We start from the raw sequence: 18,638 nt of genomic DNA on the forward strand, positions 1-18,638 counted from the left end.
TTTGACACGATGCTAAATTTCGTAGTAAATTTGTTAGAAAATGAGAGAGACCCTCGACAGGACCAATGAACGATCAGGATCATAGTCTGTCTTTGTCAGATCCTGATCGTTCATTGGTCCTCTCTCATTTACTAGTAAATTTTCTCAAAAATTTAGTATCGTGTCAAACAAGCTTAACACAATTCGAGTTGTTCGAGTGTTTACCTGCCAAAGCTGGCAAAACTATGTTTGACCTCCTCAACTCTAAATGACATGTTTACACGTTTTGAACAGCTACGGTATCTTGATTTTTACACACTAACCAAACTATCAGTCATATTACAGCACGGAGTGTGTAAACTAACGCGAAAATTTTAAGCTTTCTGGGACCTCCAAAAAAAAATGTTAGATAAGATACCGCTACCATTGATCCGCTCGGTTTTCGAAAATGAACTTAATTTAATTGTTTTCTTCATAAGTCTGATGGCGCCATCTTGCGATGTAAATCGTAAGCATGTCAATTATCGGTATAATAGATAACTTTCTGCCATTTAATTAATAAAATGTCAGTTTTTGACAGGTTGTGCAAAATTATTGATTACAACAAATTTCAAATTTGAGAAAAGGAGTACTGAATGGGTCGTCGGCCAAAAAGATTAATACATTACTAATGCGGTAGGCATTTTACATTGCTCGGTTTTTGTTAAAACACGCCCGCTGTGCGGTCGTGTTTCAATCTAAAAACCGCGCGCTATAAAATGTAGCCTACTGCATTTGTAATGTAAATAACTATTGAGTGATTCAAAATGATTGTGGATAAGTATGGCAACTACCGGGTGATCAAAAAGGACTGTTTAAGTTGGCAATACAATTAAGAGCATTTTGTTGTTCGGCTGTTTGCAATACTGCAACCGGATACGTCTTTTGACAGATATTTTACGTGAAATCAACAGCGACAAAATTGTAGGTAATGTATGTATAAAAATCATGGCCTACTAAATCTGAACTGCGCTGCGCTTATTACGGTCGTAACAAACTAGCTGAATGATTGATTCGGCTAACCTCAAAAAATCTACCCTTAACTAGCGCCATCTCTTTAAAGATATTAAACTACAAATCAACTAAATTGCCACAATAATTTAAATTTCCCTGAATTTCATCACGGTTGAAGTACTAACATGGGAAAATAATGCGTTGCATGCGGAGAAAATAACAACAGTTATTTTCAAATTCCCAGCAACCTCCAAACCAAATTCAAAATTAATAAAATTATAAAAAAAAACTAAATGAAACATTTCACTGTGATACATGTCTCTTCTTTATTATTTACAGCAACTCCAGGACCCTTGTTACGATTAGTTTGGCTTCAAGACCGTGGGTCTGTAAATTTGTGGGGCTTTTAAAAAACTTTGCTAATATTGCCACACAAATGTTATCATATTTAATTCCAAAAAATCCTTGTCAGCCACTGGTTACTACTTTGCATCCACATTTAATACAGAATTCCATATTTACCTGTGATAAACAAAGATAAAATTTGTAAAGTCATTATCCAATTAGTAATGAAACCAATTTTAAACATTTGTTTATAAAAAAAAAACAGATTACATAAAAACGAAATCCATTCAGAATAAACTGACAAGTAGGAAGGTTTTAAAATTATAAACTTACGACAAAGGTATTGTGTTCCGGCAGATAGATAGTTTTACTTTTAATTTTTCTACTGTGCTCTATCCATTTTCAGATTTTGCAATTCCATTTTATATTTTATAAAATATAAATATTAGATTTCATAATTTGATTATTGTAATTATTAGGTATTCTTACGTTCATGAAACGTATTCGTGAAAATTTATTTTGCGTCAAAATGACAAAATAGAAAGTGTTAACCTAACAAAATAAACACGTTATGTGATTGTGATTGGATAATTTCATTTTTCTTTTCCATTTCGCTAACAGATGGAGTTGGTTAAGGGTAGATTTCATAGATAAAATAAAGACAAATAGAATGCAAAGTCCCTTGATTTTTTTTGAGCAGCAAATGTGGCGTCATCTGTTGAGTTGTGGACGGTGCAATATTCCATAGCCTATTGGATGTTTTCCATTATTACTTTATTTTTATTATTTAATAATTTAAAAAAGATAATAAAAAACAGGTTTATTTTAATATTTTTTATTTTCAACATCTTCTTATACATTTCTACAGCGTAGGAAGTGCAAAAAATTCTCTTAATTTTGAATAAGCTCTCCTAGATTGTTTGTAAAACGCCAATGCCAAGATTTTATTTTCTGTAGTGTATTTGCGCCCTTTTGGTTTAACGTCTCTTTTTTTCGATTGTGCCAAACAAAAATGTATTGCATCATCCCCCAAAACTTTACCTTTTAACTTCATTTCAAATTTTGAGAATAATTTCACACGGCATTTGATTTTTTCAACAGAAAACTGGTTACTTTCTTTTGAAGTTTGAAAATGTATTTGGTCACCGGATATCTGGTAAGGAATTGGTGATGTGGGAAGTCAATTTGGGAATTCTTTTTTCGTAATTTCCATGAATAATCTTGGTTGGATCTACCTCATTTTCTAAAAAGTTTGAAGATGATTATTATAGAATTTTTATTCTAGATAGTTTTTACTTTACCCATTGGAATTTGTAGGCTAGGTATAGCCGTATTTTCCCTCTATTGTTCGTGTCGTAATATGGATGCACAAACCGTATATCCATTGTAAACTTTCATTTGATCGATTTCGAAAAGATAAACATTGCCCATTCTTCGTAACCATTCCCGAAACCGCGCAGGATATTTTAAAGGATTGGGGAACCTGTGGCGGGTGCTGGCACTTTTGAACACTACAAAGCTTCATAGTGTTACAGTTTTAGCCACGAACACGAATTGTCGTATTTAAATCTTTAGAAAAGACTTGACAACAATACTTCGTGAGATGAAAGTAAATGAAATGAATTGAGACAACTTTGATTTCAAAAGTTTAAATCTTTCCCCAAATTTGCGCCATCTCTTGGCTTGTGGACGGTGCGATAAACCGTTACCATGGATTCTGTTGCACAAAATTGATAGGCCTCTTTTCATTCTATTTGTCTTTATTTTATCTATGGTAGATTTTTTGAGGTTAGCGGAATCAATTGCTCCATTGAAAATCTGAGCTTTGTTACGGCCGTAATAAGCGCAGCGCAGTTCAGATTTAGTAGGCCGTGATAAAAATCAACGGTGGTACAAAGAAACAACTTGAACTGTCAATGTCAGTGTGAAGTCGTCAACAACCGGAAGTTACTCCAGTTATACCATTTGAAAGTAAAAAACAATACTGCCAACTTAAACTGTCCTTTTTGATCACGCTGTATTTACGAAAATTTATGTGGCAACTGTGTGTGTGGGTGGGGTACAGTTGACATTTGTATGACATTTCATAAGCGTGCATTTGATTTTTTATGCCATTGCACATTGATTTGACAATTTTCAAAATTGCGCGACTATGAACTGTCTTACAGTGGTGGCTCGTAACATTTTTGGCTGGGTGGGCAGACATTTTAATGTTATTATTACATTTTTTATTAAGTTTGTTGTAATTGCTGGAAAGGAATTTCTGTGTTAGTCACTGCTAATTGCAGTGTCCAGCAAGAACCTACGGGAAGGTTCAGAAAATCTCTTGCCGGGAAAGGAATTAGGAATAGGAAGTGTTATTTGTTATTATGGATGTGATGAGAATGTTAATATAGAGTCAACAAAAATAACAAATTTTCCATAAACGTAAAACAAAAAATAAATTCTCAATAAAGTAAATAAAATAAATTCTAAATAAAATAAAAAACAAAATATAACATTCTTATTAACTAAACTATAATTTGTTTCAAAATGAAAAATCCACCAACACTGCATTCTACCTCGAAAATACAACCGACAACGTCGCCAACTTTTGTTTTAGTGTGTTTGGAAGTGTCAGAAAAAAGTGGGGTTATGAAATAAAACTGTTGACAGTCGTTTTGGTCGTAGTTCATCGTGTTTTTTAAATTCTTCGAAGCAATTAATGAGCGCTCGCTTTAATTTAGCGTTTAAAAGATTCCTTGTTTTTCGAGGCATTTTTATAATTTGATATTTGTGACAAACTGAAGGTCAAATTTTGGCGGAAGGTTGGGCCAACCCAAAAAAATGAAACTTATTCTGGGGATTTCTTTTTTTCTGCCAACATAATTCAACAGGTGGTGGATTTTTGATTTTGAAACAAATTACGGGGTGATCAAGAAGGACTGTTTAAGTTGGTAACACTGAATTATATTTAAAATCGTATAACAGGAGTAACTTTCGGTTGTTGATGGCTTCTCGTTGTTAATGCTACACCTACATCAGATATTTCTCAAATAAACCAACAAACCATATCCGGTTGCAGTGTTATCAATAACCCAATTTAAAAAATTTCTTAATTGTACTGCCAACTTAAACAGTCCTTCTTGATCACCCGGTATAAAATAAATATGAACAAAAAATGATGTTACATTTTTTTATAAATTAAATCGATCGGCGAAATAATCAATGACCTGGTCAAAAAATGTATCCGTTTTACGCAATGATTTTATTAATTCTTTTTCTATCGAAATTTGACTGGGATTATTTAGTCGAAATTGATCTATTGGGTCGTATGAATAAGAATAAGCATTTGCTTATACTATATATTTGTCTTTTTCTATCTAATAGAGTCCATGTATTTCTATCTCTTACTAATACAAGTAAAAGCATTTGCTAATGGTTTATGCATATGACCCATTGTGTTGAATCATAAGAAGACAAGAATTCCGCGAGTTCCCTATAATTACCGCGATTTGACGAGTCTTCTTTTTTATTGTGACCTCGGAAAGCTCAATTCTTGGGTACCCAAAAAAATTGTCATATCGATGAGACGTTTTAATTTCCCGATTACTTTTCCAAAGAATTTTCTATGTTTTGCTTTCCAAATAATTTTAATTTTAAGGCCGCGTACGTATGATCTTTAGATTTCCCGTGTTTTTCGACCGATTGATGCAACGTCTTCAAATTAACGACTCCTGTCGTACACCATGGGCTTTTTAATTTGGAATTGTTGAACAAAAGACAGGGCCAGCAAAAAAAATTACTTTTGATTTCACTATACCCGTCAGCCAATGACACGATGAATTAAATTTACGGTTAGAATGAATTTAATGAAGGGAGGGGTTCGCCTGTCTAATTGTTTAATAAAAACTTTGTTATCGTACGATAATTTATTAAACGCGTTTGTCATTAAATAATTAACCAAATCACCGTCATTTCTTACTAATTCTCGCAAATTCTTCGTGACGAATTGACGAACTACCACACGAAAACCAACGATCTTGCCAACGACTAAGTTATGCGGACGTTACCGATTAGGTACCGATTCTTGACGAAGTTGCAGGGAAGACATGTCTGGCCTGCTACGAGTATTATACGAATGAATTTATTTATTATTGTTTTAATAGCTTTATGGTTTATTTTAGACATATGCTGTCGCGGAGGTTTTTGAAGATTTTTCTCTGATATTCAACTTTCTTTTATAACTTTTTTATATTTTTAAGAATAACGCCAGCGTTTTGCAAAAATTAAATCTTGCTCAAATAAAAATTGTTTTAATTTTTTTTTTATTTAAAATTAAGTGAATAATTTCTCACAATTACTATTTATTTCAATGTATCTTAGCCCTAAATATTATTACACAAAATTTGAAATAAATCAATTGAACACGTTGGGAGAAATGAAATAAAATGTATGTACGGTTGGCTTCAAAAAAAACGGGAACTGTCAGAAAAAGTTCTATCAGATTTTATTAAATTTTTATAGTTTGAAACGGCCTTTTAGAATTTAGGTTAAAAAACTGCACTTATGTGTCAGAAATACTACTGTCAACGAACATCTCTCAGGAAAGACATGTCTACCCTGAGAAAAATTCGCCTTGGAAATGTTTTGATGTACCTATAAAAACATTTACTTTCTAATAACAAATCATCAATTAAATAATTGGTAAATTTAAAAATTAAAATACATAAATTTAAAAAAAATATGTCATTTGGTTTGAGTGGGCACTGCCCACCCTGCCACCCCTGACGAGCCGCCACTTTAACTGTCAAAGAAATGTCAACTCTATCCTACCCACACAGTTGCCACATTTTGAATATTGAATCACCCAATATTAACGGAAGCTGTTTTATGTATGTTCAAAAAAGCTCAGCGCAACTTCGCCGAACTCTCCGATAACAGGAGTTAACGAGCAGGACAAAACGAGCTCGATCCCCACTTCCAGATTCCTATAATATGTTTTAATATTTTTAACGTGTAGTTTTGTTTTGAACTGTTATTGTCATTCTATCTGCGAATAAGTAGAACGAAATAATCTGGTCCAAATGTTCAGAAATTATGTCAGTTGGGTACAGCGCTTGTTTGAATTACAGTTTCCAGGGGGAAAGCTTTAATTTCAGTTAGAAATTTTCCACGAGTTTCATTGTGACGTTATTACACGGATCTCTTTAGAGCAAATTGTTAGTTCGCTGCGAAGTTTTACGAACGAAATATCATAATTTTACAAAACCGTCAGTTTTAGTTGAACGGGATTCCAAAAATAAACCACATCCATTCAAATATGTGAGTGAAATTGTTCAATCTTGCATTTACAGTAATGACAATTAATCCTCCAGCGTGCAAGCAATTGTGACTCACGTCTTAAAGTAAAGACAAAAAATATCTGAACAGAAACAAAATTGTAGTTGTTAAGTTGGTTATTTTTACATTACCCAGTTGGTATTAATGATTCTCCAAATTATTCGTTTGTGTTAGTTCAATGCTGTCAAATAAACTTCAAAACGAACTAGAGTGGATTCATTAGCACGAGAGAAGAGGATCCTAGCAAATTATTATGCGGAACAAAATTAATTATAAATATTAGACGAAATTACTTGGTCGACGCATCTCGCTTTCAACATGTTTAAAATTAAAACATACCTAACCTAACTTTATTTTACTACGAATTTGACGTAAGTACATTCCAGAGACAAGATTTTATAACTGAGTACAGTCAAAACAAAAGTTTTATGTAAAATGTCACTTTGACAGTCCAGAAGCTTTTTCAATTTTTCTTTGAAGAAATACATCAACATTCACTTTGAAGCCGTAGTTTTCAATAAGAGTTACAAAAATGTATTGTACTGGTTTGCATACGTCGAATTATTAAACAAACAACATTTTGTAAATTATTTTTTTGGTGGAGTGAAATGTAATAAACCGTTCCGGACATATTAAACTATGTGGCAAACAAATAATAATCTGCGGTTCCAATAAACAAACAACAATCCGTTTTACTCCCAGGAATTAGAGATTAATTAAATAGGATTAAAAAAACAAATTGTTGATAGAAAATAACATCAACAATTTTTTAAATTTAATTTTCGATCAATACCAATTTCGGAAATGTATTTGTCGTAGATAAACATAAAATGTAGGTGCATTTGACGCTTGCTTAAATTTGATTAGGGTATAATATCAACACACAGTGTGGAAATATTTGCACCCCTTTATGTGGTGTTTGTTATAGAAAAGTGATCAAAGGTACTGTTAGTCAGATATCTTTCAGGCTGAAATGTTTGAATAACTCCATAACATTCGGGTAAAACAAATTTACGATACACTGTTGAAATCGGGCAGGAAATTTATCGACGTAAAACAGAAAATTTTAAAATGTTCATGTGGGTCGTAATGAATTATAAAAAAATTATTTTTTAAAAAATGTCCCAAAAGCATCTGTGGACAGCTTAACGAAGAGCAATGTCCGTGAAAATGATTTAGTGCTTTGCATGTTCGTAAAACCGCAGGATAAAATAAAAGTATGCGAATCGGTAGCAGAGAGAACCCTTTTAAAAGTCTGTCCCCGGATAAAAAATTATATTAGACAGAATTCCGGGAGAGGGTGTAAAAAATCGATACTCGGTCTGCAGTTCGAATCAATTTTAACAATAATTGTGTTAATCATGGAAGAAAATGAAATCCTTTGTCGATGTTGTTTTGGCTTCAATCCTTTAAAAAACACAACAAATTTTTTTATTGAATTAACTCAATCAGTCAAAGAGGCGTAGACAGCGAATTTGAGATTTTGAAAAATAAATCCAGTGATTCCAGTCAAAAACAATTTGTAATTCAAATAGCGTAATTAATTGAAAGCTTTTTGAAAATTAACCAACAAAGGGAACAGCGACGAACTTAACAGTGCAGAATGTGAGTTTTTGCTCCGGATCTTATGTTTTCCTTGCTCGAAAGCATCCCAAGCATCTGTAAAACTTACTAATACCTGCTCGAGTTAACTGAAAGCTGAACACGCTGACAACATAACGACAGTTTAATTACTTAAATTAGAAGTGAAGTGTGTGAGTGCAAGCCTGCCTCGCTTTTCTTGTCACCTCTCCAATATTAAATATAAATACATAGCCTAACCGGAAAATTCCAGGTCGGATGGAGGCTGACGGGTAAATGGATCGCGGGAAATGTGGCATGCAAAGTCTTCTTGTTCCTGCGAGCTTTCGGACCCTACCTCAGCAGCAACGTCCTGGTGTGCGTCTCCTTGGACCGATATTTTGCGGTGTTGCACCCTCTCAAAGTGAACGACGCGAGAAGAAGAGGCAAGATCATGCTGGCGTTCGCTTGGGGCACATCTTTCGTCTACTGTATACCACAGGTAAACACGCCCAGATTATTAATTAGTTTAAAATCTGCCTGGTCGAGCAAATACAGACGGATTCGGTCTTGTTTCACATTTATTTAGAGGTAATCTCTAATTTAAAAGCGTCGCGACGACGACGCACCGGACCAGACCACAGTGATCATTTCTGTCGAAATATAACGAACGCGTGCTGATTGTTTGTTTTTTTGTGTGTTGGATAACTGACCCAAAAGACAGAAAGTGGAACCGCGTCAGGGCGAAAATTTCGCTGCAAAATTCTACCTCGTGCCTTCACTAATTAAATTAATGCTCACGTCCCTATGTCGGCTCGATTTTTTTGTTTATGGAAATTTTGTTACTTTTATCATCAAATTAGCAAATTCCGAGGGAAGAATTCCGACCACACAAATTATATTACTGCTGAAAAACAAAAAATGCACGTTACATTTCACAAACTGCTTCGTTACAGATCATGATTATAAATGTTATTTCTGCAAATGTAGTTACCATCGAATTTGTATTTACACAATAGTATACAGGGTGACTTTGAAGGTTGTGCAGATATTTTAACCTGTGATAAAACTCGATGAAAGGTAACGATTGAGCCAATAATGCCTTATACAAATTTTGATATTTTTCGAGAAAAAGGGGGTAATAGTTTTTCAAAAAAAGTTTGGAAGCCACTGAGTTTTATGAAAAATGGGCCAAAAAACACAGTAGACTTTTTTGTTGTCATTTAATTTAAAATTGTCATTTTGACAAGAATATCAATCTTAACCTCAATTTAAATCACAAATGTCTTTCACCAACTTGGAGAAAACCGATATGATTTTTGATCTATGACGCAACCCATGGACATTCAGGGCTAGCACGGTAAATCTACGGTCAAAGGTTGCCTTAACTTTAAAGGATACTTCTCAATGCACGAACCTTTATAAAAGTTGTGCAGCATCTTCGTGATTTCGGGCGTTTTCAAATGAATAAGCCTGATCTTGACCGCCAACGAGAAGTCGCATTTTAGTTACAGAAGAAGACTTTACACAAATGTGATCATGATCAAAAATTCATGATAAAACTTTAAGGATAAAAATCAAACATAACCTTGAATTACAGAAAAACTTGATATTTTAGGTTGGTCGTAAATCAAAACTGCCCGCCAAATTTGAAATATTTCTGCGTTTCCCAAACAAAGTGATTACTTTGATTCTCTTGTAAACCATTAACATTTGTATAAGGCAAGTTGGGTTATTTTAGCTTCTTTTAACACGTAGTACCACAGATTAAAATATCTGCACAACCTTCAAAATCAGACTGTATTATTATACGAGTTTTATAAGACGCATGATTGTGACGCACTTGAGGAGTGCTTCAACAGAACGAGTGTCACAGTGCGTCTTGTAATATACTATTTTTTCTACTCTGGTGGCATTAATTTGATAAAAACTCAAAAATCTAAATATAAAATAACCTAGGAACTTTTGTGTGCCATGAGTTAGGGTGACATTTCTGTGATGTCAAACGTCAAATGATTTAATTGTTAGCAGGAGCTCGCTAGAGATGCCGGACGCCGGCCAGCGTGCTATTACAGCCATACCAACGTACCAACATACCAACGTAATACGTATAAAAAAAGAACCAAAAACAGTTTCACAAAAACTCACTTATGATACCAAAATAGAAAATTTGTATATAAAAACATGAGTTTTATAAAACTTAAGATTAAGACACGAGTGTTTTAATGCTATTTTTTCTAATTTGCATATTAAATACATGTTTTACAAATAAAATCAATTTTGGTAATTAAGGGAATTTTGTGACAGTTGGTGACACTTTTATTGTCATTTTTCGCAAGTGAAATTGCAATTCAAGAATTATCCAGAAATCAGAGAATACCACAGTAAATTTGCTGCGGACAATGTGTATAACCAACTGAAAAAAGTTCCTAGATTTCGGATGTGTTAATGGTTTATTAACGCATTCAAAATGAATGGGTTAACCATATATGTATTTGAATTAATAGCTTTGTTAAAACAGCAAATTAGAAAAACATTGTTTTCAGCACGTTATGTTGTGTTCTTTAATAAAATACGAAAATTACTACAACGCTCTTGCTTCAATTTGTTTTTTCTTTTTCCTAATTGGATTATTACACATTTCTCGGGAAACGAAAAAGTTAAAGCTGAGCAAAAGCCAACTTCTCCGTTACAGCCTTTTTCAAGTTTTCTTTGGCAGTTTGCCGTTTCTTTGTCGTTAGAAAAAAACTAGTGGTCGCAACTTTTCACAGGCAACTCAAGTAGAAGGAAATTATTAGTTTCTGAGGCGAATTTTAATGGTGCGTTGATCCATTTGATAAAAAGCTTCTGATAAAATCTTCGATGTTGTTGCTTGGAACAAATTCCTCTCCTAGACTTGACATAAACGAGTTTAATCTTTCTGGGTGCGTCAGAAATCATTTTCAGATTTTAAGATGGATCAATCACCAGATATGTAATAAATAATAAATCAATAAATTTGGAATTTTCAATAGGCGGTTAATGGAGAAACCCACTGAAATATAATATTTCTTTCAAAACTTTCCTACAAACTTAAAATAAAAAATCTCAAAAAACTGAAAACGATACTGTTTAAATCTTGTCAATTAAGTAAAAATTAACGGAAAATGATATTACCGTTCACTTTATAACTTCTTCGTACTTTATAAAATATTAGAATCATTGCCGTCCACATTCTAACCTCAATCAACCGTCAACAACGTGACAATTTAGTAACGTCGCGTTCAGGGACTATTCGGGGGTAATACCACGAGTGCTAAGAACGTTAAAGTAATAAGATAAAATAATTTTCATAAAAAACTAGTAGAATTGGACAACAAGCTTGAATGGAAATTATCCGGTTAATTTTTAACCACAAGTGCTATTTAGGGAGAATATTTCTCGAGTAAAAATACAGACTACTTGAAATCAATACTGGAGTCTCCCGATGAAATGTGTACTTTTTTTCGCCGCAAAATGACATAAAACTGTCTCCAGACACTGTTCTTGCTCTTTTCCATATTTCTGGGTACACTTTTAATAACATTTTCGTCAATTTCTTGTTCTGTGATATTTCCAAATCGATTTATGACGTCTAAGATACTTGAATTTTCTTGACTTTGATGTTTCTGCTGTAACAATGTCATGGCAACGTAAAATTTCCCGTATAATTTTTTGAATTTCCATTCAATAATTCAGTACCTGTTGCATTGCTACAACAATGTACGGAGGGAAATATTCGTATTAATACCGTGTGAGCAATAGAAATTACTGTTGAGTTGGCAATAAAACTGGTGATTTTTACGTCATGCTTCAACGAGAAAATCATTTTATCAATAAAAGGTACAAAACCAAGATGTTTAAATTTGAAATTTTTGTTACCTGTCAATAATGACAATACAAGAAACGGAAATACTTAGGTACAAATCTCTGGTACAAATCACAGTCTTGCCAATTTCAAGTAATTTTTTTTATTACCAACTCAAACAGTAATTGGTGTTCACGCGGTATAAAATAATTATCTAGGGACTTTTATTTTAATGGCATTGAGTTGGTATTCATGAAGTATTGACATTTATTTGAAAATTAAATTTCAAATTGTCTCCCAAATATTGTTACGATAATAATCTACCCCCTTCATAGTTTATTTTGATCCTACAACGTAGATTCAGATTCATTTTTGACATCACATTTGATATTGACATTTACAGTAATTCTACTACCAATACCAACCCCATATTCAATAATCACTAGAACGATGATACAAAATTTAATTTTGTGCAACTGTTTTCAGTTTAGTCATATAAATGTCAGCTCTACCCCACCCACACAGTTGCCACATAAATTTTCGTACACAGTTGCCATATTTATCTACAATCATTTTGAATCGCCCAATAGAAAAACAAAAATTTTATACAAAATGTCATTTTTACAGTTCAGAAAATTTTGATTTTTTTACTCTACCAATTAATTTAAACAAGACAAGTTCTACCTATTTAAGAATGTATTTGCTTGATTGTGATGAAACTCGGAAAACAATTATTCACGAATTCCTAACATCGCAAAAGTAGCAAAGTCTTTAACAACTTTTATTCCTGCGACTCGAGTTGTCGCTCAGAACCGGCCATCAATATTTAATCTGTGGTTCCACCTTTGTACATCCTTGTTTCGAGGAACTCGGTAGACTTATAAAAGAATAATTTATTACCCGATCCTTCAAGTCACTTCCGGAGATACTCCATATCTCGAGTTATTTGCTTCCGGAAATTTCGACGTGACTTCCACCGATTCAATTTGGGCTAATTGTTGCTTAATAATTCATTTGAAATACATATTTTCACGGTTGACTCTTTCAGTGCCAAAGTAGAGATCCATGTTTAGCTATGAGGGCAGCACATTTAATCAAGCAAATATTGACGTAGTGTGACCCTCGAGCAAACCCAAGAAATTCGTGTTACCAATTTTTGGGACGCTGAAACGATATAAATCTCACTTAGGTGTAGTGAAAGCCTTTAGATAAACCTGATTTACAAAGCAAATTTCTCGGAAATCTTCGAGAAAATGGAGATGGACATGAAAACAGACTCTTTCGGTCGTTTTAATTATCTCATAGAAAAAAATCAGCGAGAGATTTATTTATTCCTGAACACTCGTGCATCGCAACATTGCATGATTAATTTGACCTAGACGTTGCTTACAAAACAGCTTGATTAATAATTTAATGTTTTTATTTAAATTCAGTTTGTGATCTCGACACGTGATTTCATTTCTAGTTCAACTAGTTGAGTCATTTTTCCGGGACAATGCGCTGATTAAAATTTTTCCAGAATATCTGGTAGCCATGACAGGGCATGTCGTGTGACGTTAATTAACTTAAGCATATGCTTAGCCGACCGAGATGCTGTAGAACATCCCTAAACTATGCCACTTAATTAATGATCTCGCCACATTGTTGAAATTAACACTGAAAATTAGATGCATAACAACCTTAATTATTCCAACTTGGTCTGGAAATCGATCGCGTCACTCTGCCATTTGATATTTCGTTACAGTGGAACATCATAAAGGTCACAAAGAGATGATAATACCCCCAGATGTGATCAAACATTATTGAATTTTTATGTGTGTACGTGGCGGAAGTTCGCCATCAAAGACATTTTTGTTTTACCACAAAGGGTTGGCAAAGATGGTTCAGACAAATGTAGTCTACTGCAATTCTCGGTTGCTTCTTGAGCTGAGGCGTCTTAAGCCTCTCACATTAAAGGAGTGGGAACGAGCAATTTGTAGTGGAATTAGAAGGCCCCAACCGTTTTATCTTCCTCTAATACCATCCATTATCTAATCGTTTGGTACCTTCGTCATGCTTGAATATGATGATAAAATCAGAATAAGTCTTAAGAGAGATTATCAACGTTGCTTTCTGAAGTGTTGCCGAAAAGCTCTTAAATGCACTCTATCAAACAAATCAGATTAATATCACAAGACTTTTCAAAGGGATTTATGATGTTCTGTTTCAATTAAATCTCTTCTAATCAAACCGAATAAATTGTTGGGCTATCAACGTCAAGTGCAGATGAGGCAATATTTTTTTTCAGATTGTTTCGCTCCCAGCAGTTATTATATTATCAAAGGCAACTCATTTTTGCTTTTCCTAATCAACAAAAAAATACTAACCAGAACGTCGATGTTGTGTATTTTTAATACGATGAGTTTAAGATTAAAATCGTATTAACTGTGAGTAAGTTGGTACAGGTTACGATGTAAAGTAAAGAGAGTATAGCTTTGAACTAATTAAAACTAAAATGGTCGATAAAATCGAGCCAACTTGAGTGAAACAAGTAATTTCCTGTTTAGTTCGTAAGTGCAAAAGAAGGAAAAACTAAATTACGAGTTCATCAGGGCTTTATATCTCAGATGAAGTTTTGTTTTCGATTATATTGACCAAGTTCGCCCTTTATTTTCTTGATCAGAAATCAGAAAAGAAACTAATAAGTAGAACTGTGCGAAAAGTCAATATCTAATTTCAGAATTAATAAATACTGGATACGAATAAACTCGTCGGCAGAATTTTCTCATTTCGAGTGAAATAGGAATGTTTTTTAACTTGTTAGTTTAATTTCCAAGAGGGAAAGTGATTTTTGTTGGTTTCGCGTTAACCTTTGAAACGAAACATTTTTGGCGGTACAAGGACTCCGATTAATGGGAATAATCCTGCGATAGACAAATTAAAAGGTTGTTAATGCCCCGAAAACACTTCTGGTAATTACGCACATGATGTATGCTTCGATTTCCATTGGTTTAATCAATTCCGTTCCAATTCACACGATTGCTTTCGGTGAACAAAACGAATTAATGGATCAAACGAGATAAAACTCTTTTGAGAGTTAACAAAAACACAATTTTACGGTGCATTCCTGGAATGGAGTTTTTCCGTTGTTTTAAATCGGGCAGCATAAATACGCATAATTATTCGAATTAAGAGAGCTAATGCAAACTGCTTGGGTTTAGTCGTACAACAAAGCCGATCTCAAGCCTCAGCTAAATTTGGCTCACAATTAATTAATATTATTTGACTTCTGTACTTAATCACTTTCCTCGAAACGACAGACTTGTTTTCATGTATTGTGATATAAATTTAGAGATGTTTTGTGACGATCAATTCAAACGGGAAATGAACGAACTGTTTACTAAGTGGCTTCCGATTGTTCCACATTCGCGAAGAAAAATGACGAAATTTGCCTCCGAGAAAAATCTTCGTTTAGCGATTATTCATTTTAATGGCAAGGCAATATGTACCTTGTTCCACCCACACTTCCTTCAAAACATGACGCACTAAAATAAATCAGGAAACTTAGTTCAGCAGAAGTAATAAGCTCGTCATTAATTTTTCTTATTGTTAGGAGAAACTTGCTCCATGCTTGCACCGTCGTTTTAATTATCTAAATGTTTGTCTTTTCCAGAGCTTCGTCTTTCGAGTGAGAGCCCATCCCAGTTATCCAAATTACGAACAATGCGTCTCCTTCGGGTTCTTCACCTCCACCTCTCAAGAAATAGCGTATAATCTGATGTGTGTAATGTGCATGTACTTCATTCCTTTGTTCGTCATCATCGGTGCTTACACAGCAATCATGTGTGAGATCTCCAAGAACTCCAAAGAAACGAAGGGTGAGTGGTTGAAGCCTTCAAATAAATTCGGAATTAGAGTTGGCTGTGATTTTATTGTGAAGTTGGTAATATGCAATTTTTAAAGACAGCACATCAGTGACATTTGACAGCACAGTACACGTGTTTATTCTGTTGACAACTGTCAGTGCTAGAAAGTCTACCAACGATTAATAGACAAAATATATAAATCACAGCGTACTCTAATTCCGAATTTATTTGAAGGTACGGTATTAATTACGAGCTTGCAACATAAACATCAACTGAAAATAAGTTTCATTAAGTCGAATCTTGTATAGAAACGATTCAAGTTTACAAAACGCGAATTATGTCGTTGAGTCAGTGGGTGGAAAACTACAACTTTATAGACAGATTCAGTTACAGATTTGATTCTTGATGAGACGTGGATCACATGTAGCAATCGAGTTAACGTTGACAAGGACAACGTTTTCAATAAAAAGTACATTACGGCAGGGATATTATGACGGATTAATTTTCGTTTATTAAATAATCGACGACAGATATCAAAAGCAGTCATTTACGAGAAAAGAATGTCGTTCCGTTCCTTTATTAGATTTGCATTCCAGTCTTATCCTTGTTTATTAATTTTTTTATGTATCTACTGGAGATGAAGAAAAATATTAAATTGTTCGTGCAGGGTGAGGGACTCTTTTGTGTTTGTTATGCCTCCCGGCACATCAGTGCTACAGAAAAAGTTTTTTCTATACGGACGTATCTACCTAATTGACATGGAAAAAATGTCTTCGTTTTTATCGCTTTGAGTTTGCAAACGTCAATTTGACAATTTCAATGTTGATTTGTTCCGCGCATTCTAGCCAACTAAGTAAATAAAAATTACTAACTGTAGAGATTTTTTATTTGACAACTGAACCCAACAGGTGGTAGTATTTTGGTTTTTAGTAACACTACAGTCCTCCTATTGGAGGGATTGAATTGATATTTTAATCTCTATGGATTAAATAAAATAAAGCTAAATCCGCAAATGTACCTATTCAAAGCAATTTAAATTTTTTATGGTGCGTCGGGTCGACAACGTTGGCATTACGACGCTGCTGACAGCTGTCGGCTATCTCTAGTACCGGGTTAAATTAGTATAGAGTTGGCTCCATCCTGGTTCCTAGGGGTGTTTGTTGATTGCTAATTGGCTGCACTGTTATTGTCAAAATTGTCAATATCTGCGTTTAAATAAAATCGCTCATTAACAAAATGTTTCTAGAAAATTAAATATAAATACAGACTGGCTACGAAAATTGGATTCACTTTTCCACATTTGCTCAAAAAATTGAATTGCTGGCAATATTGATTTTTTTTACGTAAATATGCTTTCAAAAAATGTAAACTCTGTCCACTCATAGATTGCTTGACATAAATGTTACTAAAAATGTTCACTCTACGACACAACAAATAGATCCGGCGCGAAATTTAAAAAAATGGAAAGAGCAGGTTTACACGTGATGTTTTATTATTATTCTGCATGTTTGCACTTAGGAAAGACGAAAGAAAACTTCAGTACAGTAGGAGTAATATATGTAAAGTCCATTCACGTTGGATTTTCCCTGCCAAATTGTTGTCACGTTGCAAGCCTGCGACTCCTTTCCTAGTAATTTTTACATTATCGTGTATTATTCGTGATAGAGCGATTGAGAGCAATTTGACGTCTTTAATTTTGAATGTTAGTTTGACGTGTGAAATAAAGTCACAGATTTTTTAATAAAATTCTATTCCTGGGTGATTTTACCATGGCGAAAAGAAAAAAGGTTAATTTTAAAATTGCGTTAACTTTCCACAACTGACGTAATGTGACGAAACCCGCAAGCTAATACGGACTCAAGAAAAAATAGCTTCAGTTCGAAAATTAATTAGTTAGAATCCTTTAATATTTAATGTATTGTACAGGGTTATTCTAAATGATTGTAGTCGAAGTAGGCCATGCCCATGTTATTGCCTTTTTGCCGCTTTCATGTGAACTGTCAGTTGTGTCGCTGTCACTGTCATTTTTTAGGTGAAAAGTGCGGTGATGAGGATTTTATTTATTTTTGTTAAATTAACGATTGACTCCAGAAATTGTGAGTTGTTCTACAATCAATTTTAAAAATATTGAGTTGTTTTGCACCCAATTTAACACATCATTTTGATGATTTTTTTATGTGGAGCGGCAACCATAAATTTTACATTCAGTTTTCACGCCTACTTCGACTACAATCATTTAGAATAACCCTGTATGTATTATTGTATTAACATGATTATAATCTATTTACGACCTTTATTGAGCAGTTTTAACAATACATATATTTTAACATACGTTATTTTAAAGGTAATATGTACATCGAAAATTAAAAAAAAATCATTAAAAATCAAAATACACCTTTCTTTTGTGGTATGCCATTGTAACAATACATTCTTGAAACGGCACAACCACAATCAAAACGTATAAGTGTCTTTGAATAACTGAAATTTTATTGCCAAATTTGTTCCATCATTTAGATGCATTACTTCCATCGCTTCCAATGAAAGAAACTTCACACAATTTCCTATTGGGTTCATTTTCTATAACTTATTCTGGTTCCTCATCACTCATCATGTTAGTCACAGAAGGTTAAGTAGGTAAATGTAGTCATTAAGGGTTTTTTCACTTAATCAACAACGCAAGCAGAAAAATACAACACCAGTAGGTAGGAGTTAGGTACCTATTGTATGTTCCTAACCCTAAGCTCTTCTAGGGTGCTATCATCCGGACC

General features: G+C 33.8%; 1 protein-coding gene across 2 annotated transcripts in view; it reads left to right on the forward strand.

The window, feature by feature from the left end:
- The window catches only part of LOC138135030 (adipokinetic hormone/corazonin-related peptide receptor variant I-like), a 56,255-nt gene that overhangs the window by 13,922 nt on the left and 23,695 nt on the right, over nucleotides 1-18,638 (forward strand). For both annotated transcript variants that reach the window (XM_069053666.1, XM_069053667.1), the window contains exons 2-3: nucleotides 8,474-8,701; nucleotides 15,678-15,882. In XM_069053666.1, coding sequence (XP_068909767.1) covers nucleotides 8,474-8,701; nucleotides 15,678-15,882 — 433 coding nt within the window. The remainder of the gene's footprint in view (nucleotides 1-8,473; nucleotides 8,702-15,677; nucleotides 15,883-18,638) is intronic.

Source organism: Tenebrio molitor, chromosome 7 (assembly GCF_963966145.1).
Source record: "Tenebrio molitor chromosome 7, icTenMoli1.1, whole genome shotgun sequence".
Lineage (NCBI taxonomy): Eukaryota > Metazoa > Arthropoda > Insecta > Coleoptera > Tenebrionidae > Tenebrio > Tenebrio molitor.